A 25,558-nucleotide genomic window follows, 5' to 3' on the forward strand; every position below is an offset into this window, starting at 1 on the left:
CACATGCGGGCAGGAGGTACAGAAATATGTCAGGATGTATGCTTGCCCCTGGCTGGACCTGAAGGGAAATGCAATGAATTACAGGTGTTCCTTCTTAAGCCCTTACCATACTTGACTCTGAGCCATTTCCTGGGAACCTGGGTATAGACATGGTCAGAATCCGTCCAGTATTTTATTAAAGTTTGCTTCAAATTTGGTTTTAAACTGTGGTAGTGGTCTTGTTCTTGATAAGTGAGATTAACACTACAATTGATACTATAAAATAGTCAGAAACACTTTTAGTTTGCTCTTTAAAAGAAAAAAATCAGCTAGGCATGAGCAAGAAAATTAGAAAAGATTATGGATGAAATTTATACAAAATCCAATAGAGGGACTGGAGTGATAGCTCAGTAGCTAAGAACACTGTTCTTCCAGAGGACCCAGAGCTGGGGGAAGGGGTGTCATTTCTTCAGTCAAGTAGCTATGGATAAGTTTCCCATGCTCCAGTAACTAACCTACCCAAGCTCACATACATGATCCTAAACAAACTCAGGGGGGTCACACACACATACAAACACAGATGGATGGACAGATGGACGGACACACACACACACACACACACGCACACGCACACGCACACGCACACGCACACGCACACACACCAGGATGAAAGTAGAAAAGTTGTTGGGGAGAATGGTTTCAGTGAAGAGAGGGAAGAGGAATGAGAGAATAACGGGAGGGCAAGAATGACTGAACTTTATTATATACATGTATGAAACTGTCAAAAAGGAACAATAAACACTTTAAGATTTTATTATGGGGCTGGAGAGATGGCTTAGAGCTTCAGAGCACTGGTTGCTTTTCCAGATATCCTGAACTCAATTCCCAGCAACCACATAGTGGCTCACAACCATTTATAATGAGATCTGGTGCCCTCTTCTGGTGTGCAGACATACATGCAGGCAGAAACACTGTATACATAATAAATACATCCTTTTTGTTTGTTTGTTTGTTTTTTGTTTTTATGAGACAGGGTTTCTCTGTATTGTTTTCGAGGCTGTCGGTCCAGCCTGGCCTCGAACTCGCAGAGATCCGCCTGCCTCTGCCTCCCGAGTGTCCAGGACAGCCTCCAAAAGGATAGAGAGAAACCCAGTCTCAAAAAAGAAATGAAAAAAAAAAAAAGGGTAAAATAAGAAATAAAATAAAAAATTTCCAGTCTTTCGCCTGATCCACTGAGGTCAGGAAAGTAAAGGGGAACTGAGAGATCTAAAAGGCTAGCCAGTAAGGCTATGTGGATGTGTTAAAAAGGGGTACCAAGCTAGGGGTACTGGATTAAATCTCCAGGCCTTCGCCTGACAAAGGTCAGGAAAGTAAGGGGACCCTGAGAGATTGCCCTCAGATGGGGGGTGGATTGGATTAAATCTCCAGGCCTTCGCCTGACAAAGGTCAGGAAAGTAAGGGGACCCTGAGAGATTGCCCTCAGATGGGGGGTGGATTGGATTAAATCTCCAGGCCTTCGCCTGACAAAGGTCAGGAAAGTAAGGGGACCCTGAGAGATTGCCCTCAGTTGGAGGGTGGATTGTGTAAATCTTAAGGCTTTTTGCATGAGGGAATATCCTGGGTCGTAGAATGGATTGAAAATGGGTGAATAGCCGGGAGTTGGCGGCACACGCCTTTAATCCCAGTACTCGGGAGACACAGGCAGGCAGATCTCTTGAGTTCAAGGCCAGCCTGGTCTACAAAGCAAGTTCCAAGACAGCCTCCAAATAATACAGAGAAAAAAAAATTGGTAACAAGCTGGGCGGTGGTGGCACACGCCTTTAATCCCAGCACTTGGGGAGGCAGAGGCAGGCGGATCTCTGTGAGTTCGAGGCCAGGCTGGACTGACAGCCTCAAACAATACAGAGAAACCCTGACTCAAAAAAATTGGTAACAGTAAAGAGGTACTGGTATTAAGTAAAGAAGAAGAAAAAGACAAAGGTATATGGAATGGAAAATTTTGTTTACATTTAAGTTCTATTTTGTGAGTCCTCTCTAAAAACTTTTGGCCAAAAGCCTGGCCTCTCCACCTTGCATCTACAGAGTTACAAGGAGTAGGTACGGCTGTACCCCATGACTGTAGCTCAAATGGAGGAATGATAAAGAACATACAGGACTTTTTAACCCTTTTAGTTCAAGGATTGGCTGGAATTGTTCTTTTACATAGATTTCAATTAAGAAAGCTTCATTGCAACAGACTAATCATGCCCTAGGGAAAAAGGATGACTGAAAGATGCATGTATGTTCTGAATGTATGGTGTGGCCACACCGGTATGTATAAAATGTGATTGTGAATGCGTGAGTGTGAACTGCTTATATGATTAAAAGGATACTTAAATCCCTTCAAAAATAGTTAAGAAGCTACCTAGATTGCTTTAAATATAGCCAAAAGGAACATCCAGCCAGTCTGTTAATGTTTTAACAGAAAATTTTAAGATGCAAACGAGGCCTTGTCAGCTAGTGAGAGCTCTACAGGTTAGATTGGGAAAGACTGCTCACAGACTTCAAATAATTTTAAAAAGTTATTTGGACACAGTATAGTTTACAATCTTTGAGTGATTTTCAGAAGTTTTTGGGAAATATTTAATGGATATGTCCTTTTTAATGGGCATCTACAAATAATCTAAGTAGTAATCCCAATTTACCTAGATAGTCAACCAAGGAGGGTAGACAAATCCTTCTACTGTTATGGTCCAGCTTCAACAGTTCAAAAAAATTTTTTTAGAAAATAAAAAAGGGGGAATAATGTCCCCAGTCCCCATATGACTCATCAAATAATACACTCCTCATTTAAAAATTTTATAATGTGAATGCCAGTGAGCTTCAGACAGATTCTGGCATGATGGAACTTGAGCAACCATTGCTCAGGTCAAATGGAGACATCCATGCACTAGACAGTGGAGAAGACCCTAATTTGGGGTCGAGGGCATGTTTGTGTTTTCTTGCAGGAAAAGAATAAAGCTTCGGCAGCTGTCAGACCATTTAGTGAGATGCACGGAGCAGAGAAAAACTGGACCTGAGACCATGGGAGCCTACCTAAGCCAGTTTGAGTGAGATCTCCTAAATCAGTGTTCCTGACCCTTGCTGTCATCGAATCTAGAGCCCAAGAAAGAAAGAAAACAGTCGGTTCGAGATTTCCAGTTTCTCAACAGAACTGCTGCATCAACCTTCCGGACCCATGAGTTTTCATCGTGAAGCCAACAGAGAAAAAAGGACCCATTTAAAACATTTGGACATTCGTATGGACTGTGATGAGGGGCAAAACCTCTTTTCAGTAATTGAACAGGACATGGCCACTTGAAATATCAGACTTGGTGGTTCCTGTTTCTGGAATCGTGCCTAGGCCAGTGTATTTTTCTGGAGAAATGCAACTTGTCCTAATGCGACAAAAAGGAGACTTTGACTCAAGTCGTATAATCAGCTGATGTTAAATCAACAAACTGCGTCACCACAGGAATAAATTGGCGCTCTGTGGATAGTGCAACAAGCCTATTTATTGTTCATATTTTTCATAATGCTACATGTGTAACATCAATGATTGTACCTAATGTATCTGTGCAAGTGCACTTTCTAAATGCTTTCCTGAGCAGATCTTGGAACAATTGTAAACTTTATCAAATTGTAAATGTAAATCACATGCGGGTTACCCTTGTAACAGAATGTAAATCACGTGTGGGTTACCCTTGTAACAGACGAAGGCTGGTAGAATGTTATGGCCCAGATCTGGTGATGGGTACGGTGATGGAGAGGCACTATGTCAATGGGGGTCCTGGAAATGGTGGCAGTGGCGGTAGGCATTCTGGCTTTATGCCGAGCTCAAACGTGCCTTGTTCCAGAGGCAAGAGATCCGTAACCAAGTATTGCTTAGCTTAGCCCATGGCAATCCCGATAGCCATGAAGGTTGGTTACAGATGATTTAAAGTTGGGGCGCTCTGTTGACGGACAACCTGTGGGGAAGACCCCTCCCACCTAAGACAGGGGTTCAAGGTCCCCCAAGGACGGGAAAGGGAGGGTGACCCTACTTGACCTAAGCCAGGAGTGCCTCATTTAAAAATAAAAAGGGGTGAATTGTGGGAACACCAGACCTTGAGCAGAGACCCACTTCCCCTTCTGCCTGGGAGTAGGCAGCTGTAAGACAAAACATGTTTACTAAAAACAATACAATGCCCGGGGCAATAAGTTCCTGGAAAAGGCCTGCCCACAGAAACTGCCCTGACCTCGACCTTGTCCAAAGACTAGCCGCCTCTTCTGCCACGCCCAGATCAGTTTTTGGTGTCAGAGCAGAACCAGCCAGGGGAGAGGAGAGAGCAGAAGCTTCTCTGGTGGGAGCCTTTCTTAGGAAGTTTTCTTGAACCTTTTTGGGGCCTGCTTAATGTTTTCTTTACATTGTTGAACAAGTCTCTGTGTTGTCAATCCCCGACACCCTCTGCACGTTCTCGGACACAGGCCGCGCAGCAGACGCGACACGAGTGCTGGGATTAAAGGCGTGCGCCACCACTGCCCGGCCATAATAAATACATCTTTAAAAATATTTTATTATGCGTATTTTAAGGGAGCTGGGGAGAAGGATTTCAATGAAGAGAGGAAAGGGGGATGTAAGAGGACACTGGGAAGGCAAGAATGACTAAAATGTTTTATGTATATCTATGAAACTATTAAAAAAGAAAACTTTTATTATGTGTATTTAAACTATGTGTATAGTGTGTGTCTGTGCATTAGCATGTTAGTGCCCTCAAGGCCGGAGCTGTCAGCTCCTGGATCTGGAGTTACAGGTAGTTGTGAACAGACTGAGATGGGTCCTGGGAACCAAATCCAGGTCCTCTGCAAGAACAATGAATTCTCTTAACTGCTGAGCCATCTCTCCCGTCTCAAAAAATAAGTCTTAAAAACATACCAAAAAATCAATTTTTAACATTCATTTTGGACAAGGGGCATGGTTCATTTATGTGTGACACTGGACAAATAGTAAGAAGTGAAAGGAAAGAGTCACTGTATGGCTTTCAAATGACTCACCACTATTAAACACCTGACACTAAGGTTTCAGTGGTTTACAAAGATGCTCTCTCCAAAGGAATCCTGAGTCTGCACATCAACAGATCTTGCTGAAATCTAAATAAATCATTTAATCTTTCTGTGCCTTCAACTGTCACAAGTGTCACCAAGAAGACTGGTTAAGTCTTAACAATCAGTAAAACTCCAAATTTTAGTCTAAACTTACTTCATATACCATATGTACTTTGTACTTGAGTTGTGTACAAAGATTTTCTGTAATTCTTTGAATGAAATTGCTTGTGTAATCACATTTTTAAAATTCTTTAGCTTGGCATCTTAAATGGGGGCAAATATGTTTTAAATATTTCATAAACGAAATAGCAGAGCCCAAGTAAGGACTGGAAAATGTACTAAAGATGGAAGGATGAATTCAAGTTTGGCCTAAAGTTTTAGAATACTCTCCTGCCTCCAATTCTGACATGTTGGCCCCTTGTCACATTTTGTAGCAATTATAGGTTAAAATTATATGTTGAGCAACTTTTATAAGCAAGAGAGATTCATTGTTTTCCATGTAGTAAAATACTTATAGTTTAAAACATTGTGAAATTAAATGAGTCAGTAATTCTATTACAGGAATCTGTTCCAGACACTCTTGAACATTTGTCTAAAGTGAGATCTACAGGGAGACTCACTACAGCATCATTTGCAATGGCCAAGCAACTGAGAAACAGTGATTGGTAAGAGAACACGGAACAAAATGCAGTAAACTCATAACATAGGACACTGTATAGCAACTTTATTAGAATAAAAACTTGATCTAATTTAACAAAGATATATAGCCTCTAAAATATTGAATAAAAATATATTTCCTAAGGATTTGTATACTGTGATACTATTTTGGGCATTAAAGAGTCCAAGACAGTATAACACATAAGTATGTATGTGCGTATATGTACATACATATGAGTACAATCTTCAGCTTGAGAAATATAAATATGTATATTAAAATATCATCACTAAATTGTAGTTATTAAACACATTTTGATTTAAGGTCATGTTCCTAAATAGCAAAAACCAAGCTGCTACATTTTCTAAGGCTGTGGTCAGCACCACGGACAGTGTCCCAGGAGGTCAGCACCATGGCCAGTCCCAATGAGATAGGTGTCTGAAGGTTCCACACAGAACAAAGCAGAAGGTGCTGAATTTAGTAAAAATATTCTACTGATTAAAGTGATTTCTACAGTACAACAGTTAAGAGTACTGGCTGCTCTTGCAGAAGACCTGCACATGTGATCTCCCAGTTGTTTCTAACTCCATGTTCAGTCTGATAAAAAAGGATACACTAGGTGACCCTTCCAGAAAACACTCTCACACTAAAATGACTGATTTACCTCCAAAGTCTCACAGACAGGACTGGCATCCCAGATCCCCTGAATCACCTTTCTTCAAAGCACACCTGCACCACCCCACCTCCAACACTGCTCTGAATCACCTTTCTCCAGAGCACACCTGCGCCACCTCCAACACTGATGAGCAGTTCCTGCCTTTAGGACCACACCATCCACATCAGCCAGGTACTGATCTGTGCTTCACACATCTGCCCAACCTGCCTTAGTCTGGCTCAATCACTTGACTTACAGTTTGACCCAGGAAGTCCCCTTGATTCACCTCTCTAAAGCTCTGACTCTCAGGTGGGTAGTGCTGGCGACACCTTTAATGGCAGCACTTGAGGCAGGTGGATCTCTGAGTTCAGGACCTCCCTAATCTACAGAGTGACAGCCAGGGCCACACAGATAAACCCTGACTCAAAAAAAAAATCATCTGATTCTAGACAAGAAACCATTCCTGGTAGAAGTATTTTTGTAACATACTGTGAACCATAAAATACATTTTTTAACCCATCAAAGTTTACAATATACTGTTCTATTGCTGTGATAAGGCACCATGGCCAAGACAACTTATAGAAGAAAACATTTATTTGGGGGCTCACAGTTCTGAAGGGTTAGCGTCTATGACCACCATGGCAGGGAGCATGGCAGCCAGCAGGCAGATGTGGCCCTGGAACAATAACAGGGCTTATGTTCTGGCCCAAAACACAGCAGAGAGAAAGGCAACTGGCAGTGGCATGGGCTTTTAAAACCTCAATGCTAGCCCCCAGTGACACCTTCCCTAACAGCTCCATCAACCAAAGACCAAGCATTCGAATATATGAGCCTGTGGAGGCCATTGGCATCCACACCACCTCATATGCCTTTTCAGACAGAAAACAACTGTATTGAAAGTTGTGTTTAAGGGCTGGAGAGACAGCTCAGAGATTAAGGACAAATACCTGGGTTTAGTTCCTAGCAACCTCACAGGGCAGCTCACAATTGCTTGGAACTCCAGTTCCAGGGGCATCTAATGCTCTTGTCCTCTGAAGGCACCAGCAGGCATGTAGGTGAACATACACTCACAAAGTCATACAGGCACACACACATACACAGAAAAATAAACCTTTTTGAAGTTAAATTTAAAAGCATTCTTATCCTTCTATTTAAACAAACAAATGTAAGGAAACTAGAAACTGGTCCCACAATCAAACACATTGCCTCATTAGGTATTTCACTAAGTATTTGCTCTTGTCGCCGCTGGACAGGGAACCCTGGCTTCAAGCACTGACCTACTTCACTCTGGTCCTAACTCCTCCACTTCCCCAGCTTCTCGTGATGCTTCAGGTGAAGAGGTGATAGGTAAGGGAATCACTTATGTCAGTGTTTCCCAAAATATTACTGAGAAAAACCACTTAAAGGTGATTGTTAAAAACACAGACACGTGAATCAGAGTCCCCCAAGAACCTGTGAAACTTTTTAAAAATAAACCTTCCAGGTAATCCTTTCAGGCTAGTCTGAGAAGTACAGACTATGCATTCCTCTCCATCCAATACCCATATCTAAACTAAGCCCCTTCATTTTCACCCCAATTTTTCTCATCCCTCTTATTGATTCCACAACGAATAAAGAGCCAACTAAAGGTAACCTCAATGCTCACCTTCCCTCTAAGTCAGGAAAAGAAAAGCAAGCTGTCAAGTTTGCAGGCAAACACTCCCACTGGGATTCTCCCCTGGTTCTTTGCAGGCACTTCTCAGAGACAGGTGAACAATGTGCTACCACTTTGCCAACTTCTCTCAGATATTATCTTCTTTGATCCAGTTTAAAGCTACTACAACTGAGAATATCTTCAAAAGTGCTGGGCTGAGGGATAACAGTGGCCCCATGATAGCAATGAGGAGGACAATAATATCACACACACAGTCCCCAGTCATAGGACACCATGAAAACTGAATTATTTGAAGAAGAGATAAGCATACAGAGTTCCCACTGTGGGAAAGGGGGAGCAGAAAAGGAGGGTGGGAGGCATGACCATAGACAAAATCCAGGCAAAATCCACCACCCCAAAGGTAAACATCGCACCAAGTGACAGTAAAGCAAAGATTTGGAATTGAGCTAGGCATGGTGGTATGACTTTAATCCCAGCATTCAGAGGGCAAAAATAGGAGATCTCTGCGAGTTTGAGGCAAGCCTGATCTACACAGTGAATTCAAGCCAACTAGGGCTATATAGTGAGACTATCTCAAGACAGACAGACAGATGTGGGACGTGGCAGCCTACAACTCCACATACAGAGAAATTACCTGAAAATAAATAAGACTAGAGATAGCAACATCAATCTTTTTTCTTTAAAAAAAAATATTTTGGTTGTGAGCCCAACCTTCAAGAGCTGAACCATTTCTCCAGCCCAATTGTTTCCTTTTTAAAATTTTAATGTGCATATAAGTATTTTGTCTTTATACATGCCCATGCATCAATGCATACAGGGCCCTTAGGGCCAGAATAGGGCATCAGATTCCCTGGGATTGGGATAACAGAGGGTTGTGGGCCTCTATTTGGGTACCAAGAATTGAACCTGGGTCCTCTGGAAGACCAGCCAGTGCTCATAACCACTGAGCCATCTCTCCAGCCCCTATATTAATTTATTTTGGAAAATCAGATAAGAAAGGATGGTGCATGGAAAAAGGTGGCAGTGGAGAAAAAAGGGCAGTTAGAGGGACTGAAAATATGACTGAATAGTTAAGAGCACTGACTGTTCTTCCAGAGGACGTGGGTTCAATTCCCAGTACCAACATGGCAGTTCACTACTCTCTGTAACTACAGTTCAGGGGATCTGACACATAGGCATACATGCAGACAAAACACCAATGCATATAAAATAAAAATAAACATAACCTGTAGGGGGAAACAGGACTCTGCCATTAGCCATGTGGCACTCTAAAGACGCATATGGATGTGGTAAAGAAAGGGCGGAACCGCGCCGCTAACCACACCCACTTTAGGCATGACTAGAGACAGGGCAGCGGAACTATGCCACTAGCCAGGCCCACTTTTGGGCATGGCTAGGGGCGTGTATGGAGGAAGGAATAAAAGGAGGAACAGCAGAGCGCTCGCCCCTTTTTTTCGGCTTCCAGTTCGATGGCAGAAAACTGCTCGACTCATCAGGGTTGCTCGTTTCTGTCTTGTGAGTAATTTCTACAATAAACAGTTACCTATACCCTCAAGTGTGCCGTTTATCGTTGCAGCATCAATAACCTTTTTTTTTTGTTGTTTTTTGGTTTTTGGTTTTTTTTGTTTGTTTGTTTTTCGAGACAGGGTTTCTCTGTGGCTTTGGAGGCTGTCCTGGAACTCACTTTGTAGACCAGGCTGGCCTCGAACTCACAGAGATCCGCCTGCCTCTGCCTCCCAAGTGCTGGGATTAAAGGCGTGCGCCACCAACGCCCGGCATCAATAACCTTTTAAAAGGCAGTTAGAAAAGAAAATTAAGGATCATACAAAACCAACAGAGAAACAGGCCATATCAACCAACCTTCCCTTCCACTGCAAAAATCATGCTTGGTAAAGATTGTACTTCTCTATAGTAACAGAAAAGAATGCTTCTAGATCAATAAACCATGAGAAAGAAACTTGCTTGCAAAATTACTATAAAAAGAAAACAATATATAACAAATACCACAACATTTCAGTTGTGAAGTGTTCCTCCAAACATCCATGAAATGGAAAACCAAACCAAACACATACACACAATCACAATTTAAATTTTCTCCCCTTAGACAAATCTGAGTTTTTGTGTTTGCTGTTACTTGTTTTTGCATGTGTACAACTGTGTGATGTATGTATATGTATCTGAACACAGTGGGGGAGGCATGTGCATGCACATGCATGTGAAGTCCTTCCTTCATTGATTTCTACCTTGTATAATTTCTACCTTATATATAAGCTTGCTATACCTACAGCTTACTGATTCTGCTGGTCTAGCTAGCCAGCTTACGCTATTGTCTTGCCCTCACAAATTCTGGGATCATAAGTAGGCTACCATGCCTACCCACGATTTTCGTAGGTGCTGGGGATCTGAACTCCCAGTCCTGCATTCCTGAGCACTAACCCATCTTTCTTACTAACCTATGATTTTGTCTTTTCTTACTTGCTTTATATGATTTTAGGATCCAATATGGGGCCATATACACATACAGCTGAGGAAGTGCCTCCATTAGATTGGCCTGTAGGCAAATCTGTGGGGCGCTTTCTTGACTAATGATTGATGGTCCCGCATTGTCTAAGCAAACAAGCTTTGAGAGCCATGGAGAGCAAAGCTGTAAGCAGCAGTCCTCAGATCTCTGCGCTGGTTCCTGCCTCCGGGTTCCTGCCCTGCTTGACTTTCTGCCTTGGCTCCCATCAGTGGTGGACTGTGATAGCTATGTGCAAGCCACGAGACGGGGTTTCTCTGCATTGTTTTGGAGGCTGTCGGTCTAGGCCGGCCTCCAACTCAGAGATCCGCCTGCCTCTGCCTCCCGAGTGCTGGGATTAAAGGCGGGCGCCACCAACGCCCAGCAAAAGATTTTTTTTTAAAGATAAAAATTATCAGGGGCTAGGGAGACAGTTCAGTCAGTAAAATGCTTGCCCCACAAGCCTGAGGACCTGAGCTCCAGTCACCAGGAAGAGAGCTGGTGAACTGAAACGCCCTTAGGACACAGGAAGAGAGCTGGTGAACTGAAACGCCCTTAGGACACAGGAAGAGAGCTGGTGAACTGAAACGCCCTTAGGACACAGGAAGAGAGCTGGTGAACTGAAACGCCCTTAGGACACACCTTACTAAGAGAAGAGGAAGAGCTACAGGCAGCACACCCGTTCTCTCGTTTGCACAGCTGTCCCTGCACTTTGAAGGAATGAATGGTTAAGACCCAATAATCAGTAATTATATAGGGCTTAATAACTACGAGGAAAATACAGGAAATTGACTTTAGGTAGCTAAAAAAAATACCTACCTTCTATTTCCTGTCCAATAGAAAGTCCGGCCCATTTTCGCTAAAAAATAAATGAGGAAAAAAATGGTTAAAATCAAGCCAATCAAAGTCAGAGAAATAAAGAAAAGATGAACAGCTGTGAATTTCAGAAAGACACTGTAAAGCCCAGACACACGTTATGTGCTGAACTGTGACCCCACACCCACCCACACCCCAAAATGCCAATCTTCAGCCCCCTGGACCTGTGGATCTAACTGTATTTAGAATTAGGGTTTTTGCAGACTGCATTAGGATAAGCCCTAAGTCAACTTGACTGGAGCACAGGAGCATGTCATATGATAGCAGAGGCAGAAGCTGAAGTGATGCCAACCCCACCACCAGCTGGGCACCATCAGTCTTCCCAGAGCCCTCAAAGGCAGCTTGCCTCTGTGGTACCTGTTCAAGCTCCTAGCTTTCAGGAGTATGAGAGAATGACATTTTTCACCTTTACCCATTTTTGTGCTCTTTTTATCGACTTTTTATATTGTTTAAATTTTCTATTATTTTAAGCTTAACCAAATTGTGGTTCCATTTTTACAGATAATCTAGAAATGGATGTATATTAGACCTTATAGGAAATGTATGAAGCTTAGACCTTATAGGAAATGTACCAAGCTTGACTTTTTTGTTTTGGGGATTTGGTGTTTATTGTTGTTGCTGTTGTTTGAGACAGGGTTCCACTACGTAGCCCAGGTTGGCCTAGAACTTGGGATCCTTCTGAGTGTGTGCTACTGTATGCCACCGTGACTGGAGTGCCCTTCTAGAGCAAAGCTGGCCACGGTGCAGAAAGCTTTGTACAACATAACACACCTCACCATCTTCACTCCAGCAGCTGTTTCTGTTGCTGTTAGTTTTGTATAACTGTTGGAATACCTCAAATGCAAGTTTAATTCATGAAATTAAACTAAAACTAGCCAGATGATCCACACTGAAACTTAAGCTGGGACTCAAACCACAAACTGGTTAGGATTACCCTGTGCAGTCTACCCCCCAAAAAATTTTGGGCACTTAAAGCCAGTCCCCAGTCCTGAATACACTGGCAGGAGGCAGGTCAGGATGCAACGAGGTAAGAATCCTACCTTGACACAGATTTAAAATCAGTTATTACTGAGAACACTCCATAGAATGCTGGGAAAAATAACTTCTGCCTGAAAACCCATGGTTTGCCTTCTCGTGTGGCCACAGGGGATTGTGGGGAGGGTGGTATCCCATGAACGAGTACAAGGAACGCTCCCTTTCAACTTCTTTCATATGGGGCACATTCCTTCCTCTGCCCACACCCGCTCTGCCCTGCTCTGTAAAACACCATCTTCTATCCAGCCACGGTGACATTTCATGATGCTAGTTAAACCTAGACCTGGGGACACAAAGCGACTACACTGAGGTTCTGGATGTTTCCTGCAAAGACTGTCTTTGGATGACAATGACAGTATCCAGTGTTTGTCCTGAGAATTCAATGAGTTACCACATTCGAGTGAACTTAAAACAATGCCTGACTGTGGAGTATGTCTTGGGAGGAATTTGTTTTGTTTTTTGAGACAGGGTTTCAATATGTAGCCCTGGCTAGCCTGGAGCTCTGTTTAAAGCTGGTAAGCCCAGTGACAGCCCAAGCTTTCATTAAACTAAATTAATTAATCAGTTCATTTATTTTTTTAGGCAGGGTCAGGGTCTCATATAGTACAAACTTTTAATCTGTAGAGACAAATGTAAATTTACATTGCTAGGGAGTAGGATCATCAGTGTCAGGTGTCACTTGTGATACTGAGTGAGCACTGGGCAACGTGCCTGGACTCCTCACAATCTACCATGGCTACATGCACCACCTCCCCAGCTCTAGAGAAGCCCAGGAAGTTAGGTAGTAACCTAAACAACTACTCTTTGCAGGTTAGGTCTGACACTATGCCATTATAACCCTCTACTGGGGGCTGGAGAGATGCCTCAGCAGTTAAGGGCACTGGCTGCTCTTTCTAGGACCTGGGTTCAACTCCTAACACCCACATGGCAGTTTACAACTGTCTGTAACTCCAGTTCCAGGGGATCTGACACCTTTATACCAATGTACATAAAATAAAGTTAAATAAATTATCAAAAAATAAAACCTCTATTATTAGATTTCAATTTATAAATAAGATAACTGAGGTGTTATTTTACATATTTTCTCTTACCCTGGGATTTAGCATCACACCTTTTCCAAGAGCTAACTGATATTACTTCAGACTTTTTTTTAATTAGAAAAAAATTAAGACAATACAAAGGTATTGCTGTAAATAACTGACAACTAAGAATGTATCTTTAGGGCCAGTGAGATGGCTCAGAAGATTCAAGTGTCTGCCATCAAACCTAATGACATCAACTTGAGACCCAGGACCCATATGATAGAGTGACTCCTGCCAGCTGTTCTCTGACCCCCATTGTGGCATGTATGTCCTCCCCCAAAACAAAATAAAACTTTTCCAAAAAGGAATGTATCTTTAAATTCTTTATGAAACACCTAGGTGTTTTTCTTCAGTGGAAGGCAATACAGTTACAGGGCAATGCTTGCTTAAAACGAGTTAAGTGCTGCCGCTTGCTCTTAGACTGTAAGAAAACACGCTGCCGTTGGTTACCTGAGGTAAGCTGAATGCAATGCTTCCGGGAACCACCGATGGATGGGTCCTCAGTGTAAATATGTATTTGTGATTGGGGGACGTCCTCACAATCACATGCCTAGAAGACAGAGCACAGTCAGGACTCCAATTCAACAAGAACATGTCTTCCACACGTGTTCATCCCACACACGGAGAGAAACATGCATCACATGAGAGTCCTGACAGAAAACCGCAAACTTAGTTCCCAAACTATAACTCAAAACATCTTCTAGACATAAAGACACCTTGGCACCATACATAATCCAGCCAATCACATTCAATTCAAGGCATCAACTTCGTGATGTTTACAGGGAACTGAAGAGTGATTCAGAGTTCTTGCAATGAAGTAAAAGAAAGATGATTTCCTTCCCTGAGAGTAATTTCCCACATCCCAATAAAATAAGTGGAGGAGAACCAAAGGCAGAAGAGTGAAGGTATATGAGACAGCTGCTCGTTTCTAAGGTTGCTTATTAAATCTTTCAGCAGACTATCTCAAAGCTTGAACATTTATGATAGCAATGTATAAAATAGCTTTTAGAAATGAAAATTTTCACTGGGCAGTGGTGGCGCACACCTTTAATCGCAGCCCTCGGGAGGCAGAGGCAGGCGGATCTCTGTGAGTTTGAGGCTGGGCTGGACCGACAGCCTCCAAAACAATACAGAGAAACCCTGTCTCGTAAAAACAAAAAACAAACAAACAAAAAAAAAGAAACGAAAAATTTCCTCAAACACATCAACTTTCATACAGATGTCAAAATTTCAAAGAACTCTGGACCAATTCCTAAATTATCAGACATTATCCATAACACATATACTATGTAAAGCTATCTCATGATAGTGTTCTATCCCAAGTTATCAGATGTTTATTCATCATATATATATAATGGAAAGTCATCTCATGCTAGTCTTCTATCCTAGGACCAATTATTAAGTTATCAGACCTTATTCATCACATATATATTATGGAAAGCCATCTATGATAGTCTTCTACCGCAGGGAACCGATGAGTCCTTTGAGAGAGACTCTTCAAATCTTGTTCTGGGCCAGCACTACCTTTTGCATATAAATGACGGTGGGGACGGGGGACGGCTGCCGAACAAATCTGTCAGAACCTATACATGACAGGCACACACTCTGCCATTGTGTCACCTCCCGACCCACCTATCTTCAACAAGCAGCTTTTTAATAATGTTATTATTATTTTACTGTTATAGTTAGTGGTTATATATATATCGCTTTGTTGCTAAAACACTTAAATCTACTGTATTTTAAGTGGAAAGTTTATGTGGAAGAATTCCATAAAACTCTCTCATTGATCACTGACACTTCAGTCCATGTGATGAAAATCTCATCTTCAATTTAGCATCAGGGAATGCTCGATACTGTCTCCTGCTCATGTTGAGGCTAACTCCACAAGACCCCAGAGGCAGCCTTTTGATGTAGATGGCATTGAACTTGCTAACAGTCTTTGGGAGGTCAGTTGGTGATGTGAATCAGTTAAGATAAATTATGATGAGAATTCCTTTAAAGATTGAGGGTTTTTATAAATCTTCAACTTTTGCACCTCTTACATTATCACAGTAACAATGATCACACTAGTGGAAGTTATGGAGGGCTTGCTAACATGCTGGGCACTGCTGTAAATGTTTCTTTGGATTAAGTGATTCCTCACAACTGCCCCATTTTATAGATCAGGCCACAGGAACACAAAGATGGCAAAAACTGTGGTTATCAGTTTGTGACTGTCAGAGCATGGATCCAAACTTGGTCAGTGTGACTCCAGAGCAAGATGACTATCAGCCATGCTACGTGAGCCCTGTACACAGAGTGTCTACAATAAGAAAAGCAGCTTCTGAAAAGGTTCTGTGTGGTATGTATACTGTATCGCGTTTTGACATAGTAATGACTGAAATACATGACTCTCACCTCCATTTTCCAAGTCAACAAGAGTAGTAAAAAGGATAATTTCCCAAAGTTTCCCTACAATGATTCTTTGAAAGTTTCTAAAACAAATCTTAGAAAGTTAAAAGAATTAAGTCAGAGAGCTACTCACTGTCCAGATTGGTAATCCTTCTCATTCACAACTGCACAGTTGCTTAAGGACAATTCATCAGTAGGGCATCTCGCAGCTTGCATACTCTGTAAGAACCAATGATTAGAAACACAAGATTAAGTCATGTTCTCTTCCTTCCTTCTTTCCTTTTTTTTATTTTCTTTTTTCTTTCACTGTGTAGCCTTAGCATAGACCACAGACAACACTTGGAAACATAGACCTGACAAGTCCTTGAGGCCAGTCCAAACTATTGAGTAGAGTCAATAAATTCTTTTTTTGCTCAAGTTTATTTGAATTGATTTTCTATGTCTTTCATATAAAAGAATCATGACTGAAAAAATGAAATAAAGTCAAGCAGTAAATTTGATTCAAGGTGTTATGAAATGCACCTTTTTATAAGAGATCCCAAGTGGTTATGAATTTATTTCCTAAAGATGAAAGAAAACCATCTTCCACCCTGGGGCAGGAAGATTACCGAAAGTTTGAGACTAGCCTGGACTACACAGCAAGATCCCATCTCAAAAGAAAACAAAACAAAGACAAAAATCACATACACACACACACACACACACACACACACACACACACACACACAAAATCTTCCGAACATTTCTCTACAAAAATAATTATAAGGTGCACCCAAAAGGAAAAACAGCAACCAATGGCCTTTTTGGTCAATATCTACTAGCCAAATATTCTTCTAAATAACGCCTTTTGTTTGTTTCTGAAGCAAACTCTTGTGTAGCTGAGGCTAGCCTGGAGCTCAGTATATAGCTTATTCTGGCATTTGCATTCCTAACCCTCTTGCTTCCGTTTGCTGACAGTGTGGGAATGTACCACCTTGCCTGCTTTATGTATATAGCTTATTCTGGCATTTGCATTCCTAACCCTCTTGCTTCCGTTTCCTGAGTGCTGACAGTGTGGGAATGTACCACCTTGCCTGCTTTATGTGGTCCTGGGGGTTGAACCTGGGGCACCAGGCATGCTAGGCAACCATTCCACCAACCTCAAGAATGTTTTATCCAGTAACCCTTTTGTCAGAGCTGGCTAGCCAAAGCCGATCACCTTTAAATTTATATAATACTTTGACCTATTTTTTTTCTTTGAGTTTATTTTATTTTCATGTTTTGATTATTTGAGACATGTTCTTACTCTGCTGCTCAAGATGGCCTTGAATTAATGATGATCCTCCTTCCCTTGGCTTTGAAGTGTGGTGACCACAGGTGTGCATGCCCACACCAGGCTTTAGGGGGTATGGGGTGTGTGTGTGTGTGTGTGTGTGTGTGTGTGTGTGTGTGTGTGTGTGTGTGTGTGTTGTTTGTTTTTTGAGACAGGCTTTCTCTGTATATAGCCTTGGCTGTCCTGAGACCAACCAGGCTGGCCTCAAACTCAGAGATCTGCCTGCTTCTACCTCCCAAATGCTGGGATTAAAAGTATGTGCCACCGCCACTACCCTTTGGCTCCAAGCTTTTGTCTTAAAGGGCCACTTTGAGTACCATTATCTGTTGTTAGTCTCTAAAGTGGGTTATGTGTTCTCAAAGAGTTTGTAAGATAATCCTGAGGGATACACGATGATATTAGTACTTTATATTTATTTTACAGTTTTTATTGAAGATAAGGTTTCCAGATCTAATGACACTAACAAAGCCCTCAAAATCTGTCAGGACTTTTAAGTTTTCATAACACAAGATGGACTTCTCTATCTGCTGAAAGGAACAGGCTAGTTAATCCAGCACTTCACAAAACTATTAATGTTAATTAGGTACCCAGATAGCTGTTTTCCTAGGAGAAAAGACACAAAGTCCTGAAGTGAAAAAATAAAAAATATTTTGTTTTTATGTACAGGCATGTGTTGGGGAAGTCCTGTGTTGGTCAATAGAGAAGCAAGATAGGTGGGTATAGGAGTCCAGGAGGACTCTGGGTAGGAGAAACACAGGGAGTCAAGATGTAGCTGTCATAGGGATAAGAAGCCCGGAAACTTTGCTCTGGTAAGAGAAATACTTAGATTAACAATTATGGGATAAGTACTTAAGTCAGAGCTAGCCAGTAAGAAACAAGCAAGGCCAACAGCTTCATAATTAATATAGCCTCCTGTGTGTTTATTTGGGACTGATGCGGCTCTGGAACCAGGCTGGCGGGAAGGCTTCTCTTTACAGGCATGAGTCTGTGTGATATATGCCATGTGTTGTGGTTACTTAAGGAGGCCAGCACAGGGCTGCAGCTGGAGTCACAGACGGTTGTGAGCCACCCAATGTGGGTGCTGGGAGCCAGACTGGTCTTGTCAAGATCAGCAAGAGTCCACAACCACCAAGTTATTGCTTCAGCCTTTCTTCCTTCTTAAAGATCATACAAGCATTACTGGTAATTGCAAAAAACTTAAAAGAGCTGAGGGTGTCAGTGCATATCTGCAATTGCAGCTGTCTTGAGGTTGAGAAAGACTACAGCTTTCAGGTCAGCCTGGACATCAGTGAGTTCCAGGCAGCCTAAAGCACAGCAAGACCTTGTCTCAAAAACAAAGCAAAACAAGAGGCTAGAGAGATGGCTTAATGGTTAAGAACACTAGCTGGTCTTCCATGGGTCCTAAGTTCAATTCCCAGCAACTACACATCTGTATATAACCATCTATGATGAGATCTGGTGCTCTCTTCTGGCTTGCAGAGATACATGTAGACAGAACACTGTATACAAAATAAATAAATAAACCTTAAAAATAAAACAAAAGAGTTTGAAAACAGCAACAAGTTATATAATTCCTGTATTAAAAAGTGAGTGTTGGGCTGGAGAGATGGCTCAGCAGTTAAGAGCACTGGCTCCTCTTCCAGAGGTCCTGAGTTCAATTGCCTGCAACCACATGGTGGCTCACAACCATCTGTAGTGGGATCTGATACCCTCTACGAACATAGAGTAGAAAGAACACTCAAATACATAAAATAAATAAACTTTTTAAAAAAGTGTTTCAAACATAACTTTTTCTAAAGAGAGTACAGTAGCATATTACCCAAAAGATACTAAATAGGTAAAAACTTGCCCTGCACCACCCCATAAAATAAAAATGCTTTTCAAAATGCAAAAAAAAAAAAAAATACATTGTTCTAATGAAGGTTGCATTTCAAAACTGACTAGCTGCAAACAGTGCCATTGCTAAGTGACTATCTATACTATTGAAAAGAGTATCTTCAGGCAGGTGACTCAAGAGATAAAGGCCACTTGCTGCCAAAGCCGGGCAACCTGGGATCCATGCTGGAAGGAAAGAGCTGACTCCTGAAATGGTCCTCGACCTCCACATCAACCTAAAAACAAACCCCAAACTTGTGTGTGTTTCTTTTTTGTTTTGTTTTTGTTTTTGATTTTTCCAGACAGGGTTTCTCTGTATAGCTTTGGAGCCTATCCTGGCACATGGTCTGTAGACCAGGCTGGCCTCAAACTCACAGAGATCCTCCTGCCTCTGCCTCCTAAGTGCTGGGATTAAAGGTGTGAGCCACCAATGCCCGGCTCCTGTATGTTTTTTAAAGCCAAGAACAGAATAGAATAGTTGAAGCTTCTAAAACAACCATCCACATGATGGCTTGCAGGAGTTTTTCTGAACACATTTATTAGCACTATGAAAAGTGTAATGCACTTTGATTAATTTGCAGAAAAACAAGTAGACAGATGGAAATGTACTAGTCACATTTCAGTAAAACATTTCCATAAATGGTGATTAGTTTGATTTTAAAAAACACAGAATATCATAATTTCAGAAGTGCAGCCAAATTCCCTTACTTTGTTCTAGGCTTTGATTGCCATTAAAATGGAGTGTCTTTAAAAGTAAGTTAAATTTAGTAACAGGCCTTTGAACAGATGTACTGAAAAATATTTAGGCAAGATATTCAAGAACAGTCTGGCAGTGGTGGTGAACTTCTTCAATCCCATCACTCAGGAGGCAGAGGCAGGCAGATCTCTGGGAGTTTGAGGCCAGCCCAGTCTACAAATCGAGTTCCAGGACAGCCAGGGCTGTTACACAGAGAAACCCTGTCTCAAAAACAAAACAAAACAAAACAAAAAAGATATCAAAGAACAATGACCCATCACTTTGTCTTATTGATTACTAGTAAAGTAAAAATATTAGATTATACACTTGATTGTCATCTTGCTTATTCTTTTCTATATGTTGCACTATGTGTATAAAATCTGAGTCATCACCAGTGAATACACATTATGGACAAACTAGGGTTATATAAACACTTTTTACATGTGGGATTCATGATCAAATGTTTGGAAATAACTGATTTCCCATGTCATGAACAGAGTCAGGGTCACAAGTTCACCTTCCAAATGAAACAAGTCATACCTTGACTGGCCATTGGTCAAAAACACATCGAGCAATTTAAAGTTTCTATCTTCCCAGAATCTCTTCACCTTCAAGTTTCTTCCTTTTATGATCATTCCCCCTAAGCTTGCATCCCTTTCTTGGCCAGTTCCTACACACTCCACAATCCCCAGTGTAGACAATTCTTATCCTAAGAGACATCCTGGAAAGCTGCCCTGCCCAACTAAGCTGATAAAAGGTAAACAGAAGCCCTGGATATGTCCTTATTGTCTTCCTGTATGCTTGAATCATACATAGGACAAGCATTAAGAACAGAGACTTGATTTTGCTCATGTCTGTCCTTCCTGGGGACTATTCCTGGGCCTGGCACACAGTGAGTGCTTTTTAAACATTATAGATTAATACTAACCTGTTTCAACTGCATTATAAACCACCCAAAACAAGTGTACAAGACACTACAAGGTCACTTAGGACATGACTTAATTAGACTCAAATGACTTAACAGTTCAAAGTTACACAACTTGGGGCCAGGAAGGTGGGAACAGAAGATCCACGGAGAAAACTGGTTAAGGAGTCTGGCCGCATCTGGGAGCTCTGAGTCTGGCTGAGAGCTGCTACCTCAATGCATAAAGAGGAAGAGCAATTGAGGATGAGTCTTGGCATAATCCTCCTGCTTTCCATGCACACGCAGAACACATGTGCACACACACGCAAACATGTGCACCTACACACATGCAAAAACATGCATACGCAAATGCATACCACAACACATAAACACAAACACACACAAATGGAAAAACAGAAAACAATAAATAGAACAAAAATTACACAACTGATAAAGCCAACACAATAAAAACTCTACAAACTGTTTAGGTGACCTTTTCATTTGTAACCCTGTTCAAATGTCAATATCCCTTAATAAGAAGTGGGGTGAGGAATCTGTGGAGATCATCCGGCTGGCCAACTGAAACAGATGCTACAACTGAAAGGCTTCCCTATTAGAACCCAGAAGCATCTGTGTTTATGGTAAGCCAAGCAGGGGATCTCATTCTTAACAAAGTGTAAGTCCCTATAAATAGTGGAGCTGTCTACTTACCACAGAAATGCCAATGGAAAATTTCATGATTTTTCTAACTCTGGCTTTGCCTCTAAGGAACAATAATAAAAGCCGGCCACCACAGACATATAGCCTTTTAAACATGAAAACACAATCAGTGATGGGTATTAAACTGAGTTGCTGGGACCCATGACTGTTTAAGGATATATAAAACTATCATAAATACCAAACATTACAAACCACTGTAGACCACTGGCTACTTGAAAGAATGGCAATGTGGCAATGTCAACAGACCAAAGGAAACTGCGGTGAAAGTGACTGTACCATTGGCTATTCCAGAAGCTTTAAACTGCAGAGAATTTGCTTCTCTCAAAGGAAAAAAAGTGTGTGTGTGTGTGTGTGTGTGTCTGTGTGTGTGTGTGTTCGGTGGGTGGGAGGGAGGCTTAACCAAGATTTCTCTGGACAGTATTTAAGTTTAAGAATTTAAATAGCACGCTCCTGTATAGAGGTTCCCTGAAAAAAATGGATTACTTGGGTAAATTTTAAATCAAATAACAGTACAGCAAAATAAGCAAAGAAAAGTACAGTATGGGGCAGAGAGTGGTAACACTCTCTTGTAATCTTAGCACGAGAGAGGTGGAGGCAGGAAAATCAGGAGTTTAAGATAACCCTCAGCTACACAAGGACTCAAAGTCCAGCCTGCCCTACAAGAGACCCTATCCCGAAAGAAAAAGGAAAAGAAAAACAGAATGTGCTAGCAGACTAGAAAGGGCTCATCACCAAACAGTCCCTCCTACCCTGACTATAACCCTTTAAAACATGACATCTCTTCCTCTGGCACCTCAGGCCTTGGTTACATTTCTCCAGAGATGTTCATATTCCCACAGCGAAGAGGAGAGCAAAATATAGAAACCTGCTGCAGGGCCAGGTCAGATGACAAGCCCTTGGTTAGTTCTCCTTAGGCGAATCACTCCTGAAAAAAACTAACAGTTGAGAATTACAATTTCACTGTGGGGGGGAGTGGGGGGCTGGTGTGTGTGTGTGTGCCCTCTACCCTGAAATCCCCTAGCATAAATAAATGTAACTTAATTGTTTTTTAAAATCCTGAAGATGTGGGGCATTATAAATGATGAGATGTGAGTGGGGAGCATGGTGTGTCAGTTATTCTCAAGTCTCTTGGAATATCCTTGACATTCCCTAATCCAGACGAAGGCTATGCACCTGAGTGAGCCTCTTGACACCTACCAAGTCCTTAAGATTATTCTTTGTAAGTTTATATTTTAAAAAGCTTTCACTTTGGTCTTTCAGCAGAAATCCATGCCAGAAAATAAGAATATCAGAGGCCAACAACATCAAATACTAGCAATAGTATAAAGCAGTTTCCTAAAGCTTATGTCGTTTAGCAAATATAACCCCATATCTTTGGCCAAGAAACTGAAAAGTATGTCCACACAGACACTACACATAAAGGTTCATAGCATCTGTAGTCACAATAGACAAAACTGTAAACATCACAAAAGTCCTCAAAAGGATAAGTGGGTAAACAATTATGTCATAGCCACAAAATGAAATACTACTTGCAATTAAATAGAAATTAATCATTAGTATATGTTTACCATTCTAGGGGTGGTGGGACTTGGGAGAATGGAGTCAATCAATGAGATAGATTAAAGTCTCATGCAATAGCCAACTTTATTCAGAGCATCAGACAATTTATACTCTGAGGGTCAAGAAAAATGGCCTGAGTAGAGTTCTCATCAGTTCAGGCTATTAACCCCAAGAACAAGCTACCTGTAGACATGCTGAAACATTTACTAGAATAACAGCAGCAAGCACCCATGAGTAATCTGAAATGAACTCACTCCTACCCGCTGCACCTGGGATGAGCAGGAAAACACGTTCTGGGGGTGGTCTTCACTTTCTTTTTTTTTTTAAGATTTATTTATTTATGTATGTGAGTACTCTGTCTTCCTGTACATCTGCATGATAGAAGATGGCATCAGATCCCATTATAGATAGTTATGAGCCACCATATGAGTGTTGGGAATTGAACTAAGGACCTCTGGAAGAGCAGCCAATGCTCTTAGCCACTGAGCCATCTCTCCAGCCCTGTCTTCACTTTCTTAATCATCTCCTTTGACACATGAAAATTTCAATTTTGATAAAATCCTATTTTTCCTAATTGCTTATGTTTTTTGTATCACACCTTTAAAAACCATTGCTTAATCTAAAAGCATGCATGCACTTTTAAAATCTAATCTTCCTTGGAAGAATCATGGTTAGGTCTTTGAACTGTTCTTAAGTTTATTCTTTCCGATGCTAGTACAGGGAAACGTTTCCTTATTTTCACTTTTAGATTGCCCATTGCCATTGTATAGAAACATAGCTGACTTCTGGATATTGCTGTTCTGTGGTACAGCTATGCTGAACCTAGTTACTAGCTCTAATTTATGTGTTTATTTGTTTATTTATTTTGATAGGCGAATTCTTTAGGAGTGTCACCTGGGGCTGGAGATGTAGCCTGATTGTAGAGCACTTACCCAGCATGCACTGAATCTCTGCATTCAATCCCCAGTACAACCCCAAGCAACACCAACAAAGGAACACCTGAAACACCACGCCATCCACAAATTGGTGGTAACAGGTGCCCTTTATTCCTTTCTTTCCTTGCACATTGACTCCCCCTAAAACTTGCAATGGTGTTAAACAGAAGTGGCCAAAGGAGACATCCTCGTCTCAGTCCTGATCCCTAGGAGAAGCTCTTAACCTTCACTGTGACATACAGCTATGGGGATTGTAGTTGGCTGAGTTTTGTTTTGTGAACCAAATTTTGACTGTGCCAACTCATAAGGTTGCTCTGAGAATCTAACAAGAAAAGATCTGTGAAGGTGTTTTCCAAGCTGCAAAATGCCTGTTCATTTTATGGTTATAGTCCACAATACGGTGTTCTTACTATGAACAAAGTTTATTACAACAGTTGCTAAAGAAATCAAAACAAACTGACCCTAGTTTTTTGCAACGATAAACGGCATGCTTATTGAGAGGTATGTATTTATTGTAGAAATTACTCACAAGAGAAAAACAAGCAACCCAGATGAGCCGAGTACTTTTCAGCTGCCGAACTGGAAGCCAAAAAGAGGGCGAGAGGCTCTGCTGCTCAGTCTTTTATTCCTTCCTCCGTACATGCCCCTAGCCATGCCCAAAAGTGGGCCTGGCTAGTGACGTAGTTCACCGCCCTAGTCCATATACGTCTTTAATCACACCTAAAGTGGGTGTGGCTAGCAGTGCGGTAAACCGCCCTTTTATTACCTCATCTGTATGTGCCTCTAATATGCCACATGGCTAATGGCAGAGTACCAAATTTCACCCTACAATTCCCCTTTTAGTCTAAAAAGGATATTTAAACTTAAAACAAAACTAACTTGTGTCAATGAACAAAATTTATCAAACATCTATCCCATCTAAACCTAAACTTATCTGAAAGAAACACCCAAGTCTGAACATCTCCTTCCAGTCCCAACTCTAAAATAATTGAAAACTAACACTAACAGATGTAAACTATCCTATAATATCAATAGTAGAGAGAGGGGGCGTGGAATTCTCAAACCTTATCCAAAGCATTCAAAGTGGCTGTACAGCATAAAGACAACATGTGCTCGTCATATGCGGACTGAACCTGCGGGTCAGCGAAAGAACCCTCCCCAAGAATCTTGTCTTGGGGTGATTCATAACTGTTCTTTAATCCCTAAATCTTTAGGGCTTTCGCTTCTTGCCTCCATAAAGCTCTCCATTGAATTTGGCATGAATTTTCTAGCACTGCTGAGGCTAATTGGGCCCAGTCTCTTGGGGTTACTCTATTTGCAGTGGCCCATGAGGTTATGAGCTCCCTGACATTGGGAGAATGAAGACCATACGAAACAATGGCCTCCTTGATTCCCTTTAGGTCCTTCATCTGTATAGGTTTCCATTGATAAGCAACGAAACCATTTGGGTGCTTTTTCGTTGCTGGTTTTTCGGTTACAGATACTGGGAAACCCATAGGTGAGGGCATAACAACCTTAGGAAGATCTTTCCGGCATTTGAGAGGTGTAGGGAAACCTCTGTCCTGACCAGTTGCCTGTATGTCTTCTGA

General features: G+C 41.5%; 1 protein-coding gene across 1 annotated transcript in view; it reads right to left on the reverse strand.

Moving 5' to 3' along the window:
* The window catches only part of Nsf (N-ethylmaleimide sensitive factor, vesicle fusing ATPase), a 134,959-nt gene that overhangs the window by 98,672 nt on the left and 10,729 nt on the right, over positions 1-25,558 (reverse strand). The window contains exons 2-4 of the mRNA XM_005070056.3: positions 16,061-16,146; positions 13,987-14,086; positions 11,363-11,402 (exon numbers count right to left, since the gene is read on the reverse strand). Coding sequence (XP_005070113.1) covers positions 11,363-11,402; positions 13,987-14,086; positions 16,061-16,146 — 226 coding nt within the window. The remainder of the gene's footprint in view (positions 1-11,362; positions 11,403-13,986; positions 14,087-16,060; positions 16,147-25,558) is intronic.

Source organism: Mesocricetus auratus, unplaced genomic scaffold, assembly GCF_017639785.1.
Source record: "Mesocricetus auratus isolate SY011 unplaced genomic scaffold, BCM_Maur_2.0 Super-Scaffold_100007, whole genome shotgun sequence".
NCBI classification, from domain to species: domain Eukaryota; kingdom Metazoa; phylum Chordata; class Mammalia; order Rodentia; family Cricetidae; genus Mesocricetus; species Mesocricetus auratus.